A 12,022-nucleotide genomic window follows, 5' to 3' on the forward strand; every position below is an offset into this window, starting at 1 on the left:
GGCTGGGTCAGAAGCAGTGTGTGAGTCTGTCATGCCGCTTTTGATCTTTCTGGTGCTGATGGCCCAGCCTGTGGGAATTCATCCTGAAGTCCTCTGTGATAGTGCAGACGGGAATGTGCTGCATACTGCAAGTGTGCACACCTGTACTTCTCCAGGTCACCTTTCCCTGTCCCCTTCCATTAGCCCAACTACTCTGGAAGAGAGAGGGAATGAGGGGTGGCGGGCACTGAAGGCTGCCAGTGAACCACATAGCACCACCAGAGGTGCCAGTTGCTGTTAGGGTTGCCAGTTCTGGATGGGGAAATAGCTGGAGATTTGGGGGGTGGAGCCGGGGGAGGGCAGGGTTTCAGGAGGGGAGGGTCCTCAGCAGGGCACAGTGCCATAGACTCTACCCTCCAAACCAGCCATTTTCTCCAGGGGAACTGATTTCTGTCATCTGGAGATCAATTGTAATAGCGGAACATCTCCTGGCCCTACCTGGAGGTTGGCAACCCTAGTTGCTGTTCCCTGATGTGGATTCTTTGGCTAATTAACTAACATGTGCCCCAAAGAAAAGTCCATTTCAGGGCAGCTGTAGTAACTCACTTACACAAAAGCATTCCACACAGATTATGTGCAAGGCAAGGGCTTTCCCCAGAGATACTAAGAACTGCTACTTGTTTCATTAACTAAATCAAGCTTTCAGGAGGCATTGCGATAACTCACATTGGTGAAGGGCATGTCCCATAGTAAAAAAGGTAAAGGTCCCCTGTGCAAGCACTGGGTCATTCCTGACCCATGGGGTGACGTCACATCCTGACGTTTCCTATGCAGACTTTGTTTGCGGGGTGGTTTGCCAGTGCCTTCCCCAGTCATCTTCCCTTTACCCCCAGCAAGCTGGGTCCTCATTTCACTGACCTCAAAAGGACGGAAGGCTGAGTCAACCTTGAGCCGGCTACCTGAAACCAACTTCCGTCAGGATCGAACTCAGGTCGTGAGCAGAGCTTGGACTGCAGTACTGCAGCTTACCACTCTGCGCCACGGGGCTCTTAACACATCCCATACATAGTACTCTGTGTTTAAATTAGTTGTACAATGTGAAAGGGCATGCAGGAAGATAAAAACTTGGAGAGTTCCTAGATATGGCCTTTCCTGACCTTAATTGGTATCACACGGCCTTTAATCCCTTATACTCTACCTGTGGAAAATTTCCTGCCAGGTTTTCTTGTAGGCAGACAGCTGGCCAGGAAGCAAGCTCGAAAGTTCTTCTCTCTTTTCAGGGATCTTGATCATGTCAGAAAAGAGATGAACTCCGATTGAATCCAGATTGAACTGCTTCCTGTTAGCGTGCTAACTCGGCATTCATGGACTTATTCTGTAAGTCAGTGCTATAGCCTGGTAGCCTGCCAAGCCTCTTTAAAGGCTTCAAGACAGAATGGCTGAAATAACCCAAGCAAACATAATACCTCAGCTGTTCCTTAAAATGTTTCTTTGCACGTCAGGGTGCGTGGCTGATAATTTGCTTCCCTTTGTATGCATGTGCAGATAGAGAGGCATTCTGAGTGGCCACTGAACTGTTAGGCAACTCCAGAGATGAGGCAAGAACTTGGCTACAAGCCTTCAGAGTATTTATTAGGTTACACTACAAAACTAATGGTTATTTGGCATGCTTAAAAGAAGATTCTTCTAGATTTACCTGGCTTAAGACTGTCCATAAGAAACATTTGGCTGTCCCATGTTACTCTGAATACCATCCAGTAATCAGGTTTCCATGCATCATTTCCTTTGGTGAGAAATGGTGAAAAATAATTGATCATCAAAGCTCTGCTTTTAGAGCGTGCTGCAGTTGTTCAACCCTGTTTTTCGATATTCCTCTTCTGAAACCTCTCCCCTCTTATTCTTATCTACCGATCTGTTCAGGTCTTTTGTACTGGCCAGATTACCATATTTTTCGCTCCATAAGACGCACCTGACCATAAGACGCACCTAGTTTTTAGAGGAGGAAAACAAGAAAAAATATATTCTAAATCAAATGGTGTACTGCCTCTGCATCTCTGCCCTGGGAAGCAGCTTGGGACCCTGGGGTCTGAAAGGGGTTGGCCGGACTCCCTGCCCTCCAAGAGGGGCACCGGCGGAGACCCGCCCTGGGAACTTGTGCGGCGGCTGGTGCCTGAATGCCCTGTCTGCACGAGGGGGGGGACGTTACGCCTGGGGAAGCGCCCTGAATCCCCGAGCACGTGGATGGCACTCCGTGCCCCGCTGCCGCTGCGCTGGGAGGGGCCTCCCGCCCCCCAGCTGACTGGCGGGGTCCCAGCTGGCTCCCGGGGCACGTGGGCTCTGCACCGGGCTCCCGCTGCACTGGGCGGCTGCTGGGAGGGGCCTCCCACCCCCCAGCTGGCTGGCGGCTTCCTAGCCAGCTCCCAGGGCGCGCTGGCTCTGCGCTGGGCTGCCGCGGCCGGGGGCAGGTTGTGGCTCCCAGGGCCTCTCCGCAGCTTTGCCCTTCTCCCCGGGGGCCGGATTCACACACATTCGCTCCATAAGACGCACAGACATTTCCCCTCACTTTTGAGGAGGAAAAAAGTGTGTCTTATGGAGCGAAAAATACGGCAAATGCCCACTCTTCAGTAGTCATGAGGGGTAGGATGTTTGCCCTTACCTTACTCTGAACAAATTTGCTTATGTTCTTTAGGCAAGGTTGATACCATTGGACATATTCTCCTGGAGCGTCCTTTGTATATTAACCTTAGGAGGTGCTGTATTTCAGCCTGTTTTGATTTATACCCTTATGAAATTGTTACATCTTTACTTGCTAATAGGGACCCCAAAAAACCCTGGCAGTTGCAATTGTTTTACCCCTTTTGTCTATTGGATAACAAATGGTTAGTAGTAACTACTCACTGCCCAAGATCTATGTATCATAGAGCTTTTATTGAATGAAAGTAAAGGCAGTCCAGAGATCAATCAAAAGCCAGGCTTGGATGTGTTCTGGAAGAGTTGTAGAATTTTGCTTTTGACTTGGTGTTGAATGGCCAGGGTTAAGCAGGCATAGGGTAATTTTAACCAACCAGTGTATTTTGTTCTTTGTATGTTTTTATTTCTAACATTTGCTAGATGCTGTAGCATTAGTGATAGTGCCCGTCTGTGTACTACCAGGTTTACAGCAGACACCACCACCCTTTTTTTTTTTTGCTCCTGGGAACAGGGCCAGCAGGCACTTCAGGCAGAGTGATGGATTTCCCAAATCTGAGTGTGAGCTACCCTAGTATTTCTTTCTTCTACACTCATTCCCAGATTCTACATCTAACCCCTAAACCTGCATCTTGCTCCCATGTTCTGCATCTAAACCCTGAACCTCAAAGCTATCTGTGATTGGCAATAACCAAATCAGTATGCACTGATACTAGGGTTGCCAGATCCCTCCTGGCCATCCACTGGAGATGGAGGGGTACAGTTGCCATCTATTGTTTAGCAACCTCTGGGTGGTGGTTGGAGATCTCCCACTGTTACAGCTGATCTCCGGCCAGAAATGGCCGCTCTGGCAATTGGACTCTATGGCATTGAAGCCCCTTCCCTCTCCAAACCCCGCCCTCCCCAAGCTCCACCACAAAAATCTCCAGGTATTTCCCAGTCTGGAGCTGGCAACCCTCACAACATGTGATGGCCCACCCCAAACTAAAAAGGGTTCAGCAGAGGCTTGACAAATCTCCTATTTTTATTTCCTGCTGGAGGCTGCAAAAGGAATGGGGTGGTAGTGGTTGTTATGCACCTGGAAGGGCAGACAATAACATAGCTGATGGGCTGCTTTTTGTTTGCTAGGTTACGTTGTGCAAGCCTGGAAAAAGCATATTTTTGGAAACATAGACGGGCATGTTTTCTTAATATAGCTGTGGTTTAAAATTAGTAGCAGAGTTTTTCACAAGAGGATGGCAAAAGCATTATCTAATCGTTCTGGCAGGAAATCTGTGGATTGTTCCAAGCAATCACCTGCCTGAAAGTCAAGATGTCCTGTATTTTTTCTTGGAAAACCTTTAAGGGGAAGGAAGTTTGACAACCTGGACTTCTGGTTCCATAGCAGCTCTTAAAGTAGATCTCTCCCCCAAACACCCATCTAAATTTAGTTTCCTGTCATTTCAAATTTAATTTCCTGTAATACCACCAGTTGCCTTGTGGTCCTATCATCAATGGACACAGGTTCTTTCCTCACTCGTTTTATATGGAGTTACCATAATTTCTTCATAACAGTTATTGCTGAGAAGCCAGATGATGTTGCTTTTTGATGATTACAATTCAGTTGCTTGGATCCACAGATCAGAACAGTTTCGATCCATGGTATGTAATTTCCTTGCTTCCACCCCCCCCCCCCTTCAGTCCAATTTGGGTGGCATTTTGGGCTGCAGAGAGGGGGCAGGGAAGTTACACGCTGCAGGCAGAAATCCTTCTATCCATGGAAACACTGCAAGGCCAGTAATTCTGTATCTGTTTAAGACTTGGTTTGTGGCAATTAATTTCCCCTTTGAATGGAATTGCAGGAATTAGCCTGGTCTGATGTGGAATGGCAAAAACAATATTGATACACCTGCCAAGAGGAATAGTTAGGTTGTTAATGCCCCGCCACTTCCTGGTTGTGCTGATATTTAAAATAGCCTGTGGTATAGTCTCTTTCCAACCACTATTTTCAAAAATCTACAATTGCATAGAGGAAATGAAATCAAGAAATACTTGGTTTAAAGGCTGGTTACACTAAAGGTGGGAAAATGATATAAATACATATTAATAGCTGGCAAATGAGTAAGAAAATTCAAGAAAAATTTATGGGAAATAATTCATGGAGGCCCTTCTTCCATGTTTTTTACCACCTTGAAGGATTTCACCACCGTACACATGCAGAACTGAAACTTGCCTTTGCAAGTAAAAAACAAACAAAAAATAATCATGCATTTATAAGCTCATTCATTAGCGATGCTGTTTCACTGCTGTCCAGCTACAGTACTGAACTTAAAAAAAACTTTAGCACCTCTAAACAAAAAAATTAGGAGCTCATATTTTCTTCTATGTCAGCCTAATGGTAGTATATGATGAGAGTTTTTTTTTTTTTTAAGAATCATCTCAGATTCATAATCTGTCAAGAACAATATGTCTCAAGCGTGTGCTCCAAGAAGTCATGTGGCATTATTCTGAGGAGAAATTCTAAATGAAAGTCTTTCTTATAAATATCTCTCTCCCTCTCCTGAGCCATGGGTATGTGTGTGCATGTGTGCGCACACAGCTCCCAGCATACGCCACTAAAATATGGAGCCCATGGCAGGCTATGTTGATGCTGCAGGCTATGTTGATGCTGCAATCTGTATTCAGTGATTTGTTTTTACATAAAAACTGGTGTTAACTATTTATTTGTGTGTGCGTGTGGGATTAAATAATGCATCTGAGGACACCAAAAGCACAAAACCTACCCTACTCTCCAGACAGAAATTGGCCAATCTGTACCAACTTTACCTAGAGATGTGATAGGGTAGCTACAAGATGTGTTGGTGCACCAAGAACCTTTAATGAACTTTAAGGCACAAAGGGGCATTATACTCTGTGGTGTGTGTGCGTGTTAAAACAGCCCACAACTGCCACTTCTCCTTGCAAACATACCGTACTTTTGTTTCTCTGACCCATGACTCTCTTAAGTTTTGCTGCCATTGTCAGCACCTAGCTTTTATGAAGCATTTGATTATTATTTATTGTTCTAGTTCTAATAAAATGCCCATCGTGACATATGGGAGGGCCTGAGCGCCTGGGTACTGCAGATATCCTGGGGCATATGAATGTGTGTATCCAGTGTAGGGTTTTTCTCCCTCTTACCTATGTCCCAGGTTGCAGCTGAGCTCACTATCCTGTAACCATTTTGGGTCAGAAAAAACAGCACAGGGTAGGGGAGGCCGGATCCCTACCAGAATTGAGGGTCTGTGGCACGGATATGGTAGAACCTTATGAACTGGCTTTTATACAGGCAAGTTAGGGGGCTATAAGATGGGGCTCTGGGTGGGCAAAATCCAGAGCCTTAAATTTTCCCCTACTCTAACAAAATGTTTGTATAAGCTTCAGGTTTTAAACTGTGCTTTGAAGGGTTCAGGGCAAGCAACCCCAAACTTGTGTGCTATGACACTATAGAATGAGGGACAGGTCCAGGGCTATGAATTGGAACAGTAGCCCCTTCTGTACTCAATATGGCACAACGGGTGTGTTGCAAAATCTTGGTAGGGCAAAATCTTGGTAGCAAGGGAAGATAGCTGAGGAAGGAGCATCAGGTAGCAGCAATGTTATGCTATAATTGCTGTGAGTGGGTCGCAGTTAGTGAAATAGAAACAGATAATGCCAGGGTGGGACCTTCTGTACCAGTGGTTGATGTGATGATGCATGAAAGCTTTGCTATCTGACCAGAGAAAGAGCTGTACAATGTCGATACTTCACAGCGGCAAAGGGGGGGGGAGCCTGAATATCTCTCATTCCATCTTGATAGTGTAACAGAAATTGGAGAAGCATAATGAGGTCATTGAGCCATCCTGAATTGGATTACTTTCTATAGCATATTCACTTAGGCCTTTTCGCTGTCTAAATGCAAGTGATGTAAGCAACTGAGCTCCTCTTGGGAGATCGCTGGTGTTATATAGACTTCATTGCTGAAAAATGTAGCCTGATAATGTTTTCCCTTTGTGTAGTCCCTCACTGATAAAAAGAGATGGACATGTGTGTATTGTATTGCAAATGGTATATATCTTGTAATTAAGTGTAACTTGAGATAGTCACAAATGGAGACTGGGGAAAAAATCACAGATGGATCATTGCACCCCCGCCCCCCACCCACTGCCTATAACCTCTGAATCCTTATTCTCTCTCGCACCCTCTTTCTCTTCCTCTTTTGTTTTCAGCTTCCCACTCTCACATACAGGGCTGGTTCATTCATTATCTCTGTGGTAACCGCACTGCTGGAAAACTAAATTGCAAGCAGAGCTAGCTTACGATTCTGGCTGTTTGTACGAATGGCTGCCCACGTGGTTCGGCCCATTGGTAGTTATACAAGATCAGCTTCCCTATGAATTGGCACACATTTTGACACTTGTTATCTTTGTCACAATTGCACAAATGCATCCCGCCGCATTCACTTTCTGTCTCTTGTTCAGACATACACATCCAGAGATTCATTGATCATGACCCTAGGCCCACTGGTCAAGAGGTCACCAACTACTCTTGCCATCACTGTGCTCTCTCTGAGGTTGTTGTGGCTTCTACTATTGCTTATTTGGCCAAGTTAACTCAGGCCTACTATGGTTCTGTTCTCTTGTGATACAGTGGGCCTGTTTTGTGGGATGCTTGACTCTGGGGAAAAGGTATGTGTTCACAGTTCTACTTACAGATCTTTCTCTTAGTCATTTGTAGCCTAAAAGGAAAGAAGGGGGGGTGGGGGAAGAGAGAACAAACATTTGGGAAACTTTTATGACTGGTCACCTAGAAGAGATTCTTTGTAGCTTCAGATAACTAAGCAATGGGCTACTCACAGTCCTAGGAGTTGGCAGGTCAGTGGCATAATATTGACCAACATCTGCACAAGTGCTTGTATCAGGTGAAATGGATTCATTTTATAATCCCATGGTAAAATATCAACCCAACAAGGGTCTCCCTCAAAACCCTCTGAAGCTCAGGATGCTCATTCCAACGAGTGCGGTAACTTTTGCATCAGCATCTATGCAAGCTGAAACTTATAAAAACAAGAAATTAACTAAAATACTGTATCTGAGCTAGGGGAAATACAATTAATAAAGGTGCACTGCAGCTGGGGTATCTGGATTGAACATTAATAAGTATATTTTGTTCAAGAGATTTCTAAACTGACTATTTGTAACCTTGATGTCTCAGGCTTGCAGGTGGTATCCCATCCAGAAATTGACCAGTTCACATCTACTTATCTTTACACCTGGGTGATTTCAAAACCATCAGGTTTTAGACACATTTTGTATCAAGCTTCTGTGGCCTGTGCTGATTTTGGCTTCATCTTTCATTTTCTGGCTTCATTTCAGCTTTGGAAGATATGTGGAGGAAGGTTCTTGACAGTTCTCGCTCTGTGGGAAAGGCATCTTGAAGCTTTGGGGGATTCCCATCTATTGCTAGGGGAGGCAGGCACTAAACTTTCTACTTCCTATCTCCTCGGCGGGAATTGCCTGGTGCTTCCAGTTTTCCTCCTGCCTTGCTGGAGAGAGCACCATTCACAGCCTGGTTCTGCTGTGTTTTTGCCTTAGCTTAGGGAAATTTCCGTCTAAACTCCCTGTGGCGGACTGGCCAGGGTGTCAGCTTACCCAATGGCAAGTAGGCCCTATGGGCCCCTGGTGAAGTGGGCCCATTTAAACATTGGACAATATGTTAAAAATGTTAATGACCTTTTAGTAGCTTGAAAATATAATAGAAGTTCCAATACTGTTACCGTATGCAACTATAATTTTAATTGTACCTTTTTCCACTTACGTATTTTTTGAAAATTTCATTTATTTCTTATAAAGATTAAATGATAGCCTTATAGTTGTGGGTGGGTCCCCTTTGTCTCCTGGCAACCAATATTTTTAGACCCAGTCTGCCACTGTATCTTACCTATATTACTTTAAAAGACTCCTCTCTACCATCCTAGCCTTTTATTTCTATCCATCTGCCCTGCCTTCTCCTTTCTCCTTTAATCCTCGAAGGGAAGATTCTTGGCAACAAGATGGCCACCGCCTCTCTCAGGGCAGAAGAAGAATTGTTATGCCTTTTACCTCTGTTTACACACGTTATTCCTGTCTCTAGTTAGCTCGCTTAGTGTTAAATTGGAAGCACCAGGCAATTCCTGCCGAGGAGACAGGAAGTAGAAAGTTTAGTTCCTGCCTCCCCTAGCAATGGACGGGAATCACCCAAAGCTTCAAGATGCCCTTCTGCCACTGAGCAGAAGGAACCCTCTCAGGAAGTAATCAAGGTTCCATCCTCCTTGCTGGAGACAAATGTTTATACTAGACTTGGAGCAAAATTATATTCCGAAATCATGGAGCCACTGCCAAGAATGGGAGTTCTATGTTTAGTTTCCCCTCATCTCCCCTGTAATGTGTAGTAATGATTTGTGTGGTCTGACATTATCACATCAAGTATTTCCCTATCCCTGCTCCACATCACTGTTTGCCGTGAGGTGGAAAAAACATATGGGGTAAGATCCATGTGATGTTGCCTTAGATTGAGTCAGACCCTTGGTCTCTCAGGGTCAGTATTGTCTACCCTGTCAGTGGCTCTCCAGGATTTCAGGTTGTGGTCTCTCACATCACCTACTGCCTGATCTGTTTAACTAGAGATTCTGGGGATTAAACCTGATTCTCTGTCACTATCTCATGCTGGCTCTTCCCTTCCCCAGAGGAATGTCTGTTGGTGGAGGAGAAAAGACCAGTTTTAACTGATATGCCCCCATCCAGTTCCTAAGAGTCCACTGACCTCTAGAAACAAAATGTGTAAGGGTGGGGGGCTGCAGCAGTTTGAAAAGTCCAACTGAGGCAGCTTATCTGTGTTGGCAGTGCTCTGGATACAACCAGTGCCATGACATCTTTAATTATTATGTGTTTTTGGGGGGTGGAGGGGGAATTAGACATGGGGCTGCTGTTTTTGATAACGTTCTTCCCTTTGTTCAAAGCATTCAGGGTATATAAGTTGTATTACATTGAAGTGTCAATTTATCAGCTCTTCTGTAATTTAATGGAATTCAAAGATGGGGTCTGACAAATGTATTTATTACCTTTCCTCTGATAAGCCTGGAGCAGCTTTGATAGGGTTCTTGGTGATCTCCCACCTAGGCATCTTAAGGAGCAACACCTGCTTACAATCATCAATAAAGGTGTGCTGTGTGCCTTAAAATTGTCTTTGGTTGCAGTGCACTCTCTCGCTTATTGGTTGGGGAAATTAACTTCCCTTCTGTTTTTATTGTTCCTTGCTCAGGTTGAAGGGGACCAACTGCCCCCAGGGCATACTGTCAGCCAGTACGAGACGTGTAAGATCCGGACAATAAAAGCTGGTACCCTAGAGAAGCTGGTGGAGAACTTGCTGACAGCTTTTGGGGACAATGACTTTACCTATATCAGCATCTTTCTGTCAACTTACAGGGGCTTTGCCTCTACAAAAGAGGTACTGGAACTTCTCCTTAACAGGTAAGATTCAGTGGTTAAGATGCAACCGAAAAAAAAGGAGTTTCACTTATTTGATGAGAATTAAGAAATTAGCTTCAGGATATATATTTGCAGATGTTTTTTAAGAGATGAAATTGTTTTCCTGAATGACTGCTAATGTACCCGGCCTATAAAATATTGTTTAAAGTAAAGGGGTTATACCCCTTATTATACCCTGCCATTCCAATGCCATAGTCAGCATGTGCATTATCTCAGGTTTTTATAGGCTCACTGTGCAAATGGAATAGCTGTCTAGTTTGGAATTTAGCGTCATTGGGATATTTTTTTTAATCCAGATTTTTTCTCCTTGTGGTGGTAAAGGGTAGCATGGAAAAATGGCTGTGTTTCTGGGGTGAAGCTCTAGTGTTGTGAATGTGTATATAACCCACTCCTCATTTCTGGTGTCCACGTCCCTTCTTCCAGAGCTTTCTAAAGTCTGTGTCCTCATGTTTCAATTTAGGTCAGACTTTATGCTGGTGAGTGTTATAGACCATTGCAAGACATGTCTGTATGACATCATAACCAAAATTTCTGAGGTGTTTTGGCAGTAAAATTGGTGTAATACTTTAAAACATGGATTTCTGGGGGTGCATAATAAGTTAGCTGTTAGGATTCTAGTCATGGAAGTAGGATATAATGTTACATGGCTTGGATATCAATCACAATGACTTGAATCACCTTGGTTCTGTTCACAGAGGCAGCCCTCTGGTGCATAGTATTACCTGTGGTCATTAGGTGCTTTTCAGCTCATTGAAAGATGCTGGTCTTACATAGCAGAAGCTCTGAGCACTAGAGGAGCGTGCTCCAGAGATGAGGACTTTCTCCCACAATGCAGTGCAAGTGAAACCAAGGCTTAGGGTCAAAGCACCTATCTTTGCTAGGCAAGCAGAAGGAAGAACATTCAAAGTCAGACACCAGGGAAGAGTGGAACAATGCTGTTTTGGCTTTAGAAGCCATCTTGGACATAGCACATGGAGGAGGTCTTGGAAGGTCAGCTGGGCAACCAAAGTTGTAGAAGACCTGAGTAATACTGCTGCAAACTACATGGAATATATAAGGCTGGGAAGGGAAGTACTTGAGAGGCATTAGCTCCAGAGTCCGCATTCTTGCACAGAGGTCATAGTTAGGGGAGAGGAGGAAATGGGTGTTCAGAAAAGCGGCATGAGAACCAGTGTGGTGTTGTAGTTAGAGTGTCAGATTATGCCTGGGGGCATCTATTTTCAATTTCAATCCCTCATGGGGCTTACTGGATGACATTGGGTCCCGTCACTCTTTCTCACAGCCAAGCCTACCTATGCGAATAAAATGGAAGGGGACAACTATCTATGCAGCACTGAGCTCCTCAGAGGAAGAGTAGAATAAAACTCTGATAGAAAGAAAGATAGATAAACCTTTTCCCTGCATATCTGAAGCAAGCAGAAGCCTTTTGGGCAGAACTGCAGCACTTCATTAAAAAAAACAATAATTTTTATTAAAATGCAACAGTACTCAATCAAGAACTGCTGCACTTCAAGCTGCCATTTGGGAGCCTCTAAATTTACTACTCCCATATTTTGTCCTTAAGAAAAAACATGTTTAAATTGGACATTAAAATGTCAGCTTCCACCCCCCATGCTGTTTTTTCCAACAGCTTTGTTGTTGATTGTGTGGTGTTTTTCCTCTTCATTCTCTTGTATTCCGCTGTATTAATCATGCCTATACAGCCGAAGATTCCCTTTTGATGTTTGAACAATGAGAAGCTACTAGTATACATGTTGATCTATGTCCACCAAACAAACAATCCATGAATGTAAATGTCAACTCTAGCTTTTTTAAAAAATTGAAAACAAAGT

The 12,022-nt window shown here is 44.3% G+C and overlaps 1 protein-coding gene across 1 annotated transcript in view; it reads left to right on the forward strand.

Moving 5' to 3' along the window:
- Positions 1-12,022, forward strand: part of RGL1 (ral guanine nucleotide dissociation stimulator like 1) — a 123,566-nt gene that overhangs the window by 42,621 nt on the left and 68,923 nt on the right. Inside the window, exon 3 of the mRNA XM_056845125.1 lies at positions 9,964-10,172. Coding sequence (XP_056701103.1) covers positions 9,964-10,172 — 209 coding nt within the window. The remainder of the gene's footprint in view (positions 1-9,963; positions 10,173-12,022) is intronic.

This window comes from Euleptes europaea, chromosome 2 (assembly GCF_029931775.1).
Source record: "Euleptes europaea isolate rEulEur1 chromosome 2, rEulEur1.hap1, whole genome shotgun sequence".
Taxonomy (NCBI): Eukaryota; Metazoa; Chordata; class Lepidosauria; order Squamata; family Sphaerodactylidae; genus Euleptes; species Euleptes europaea.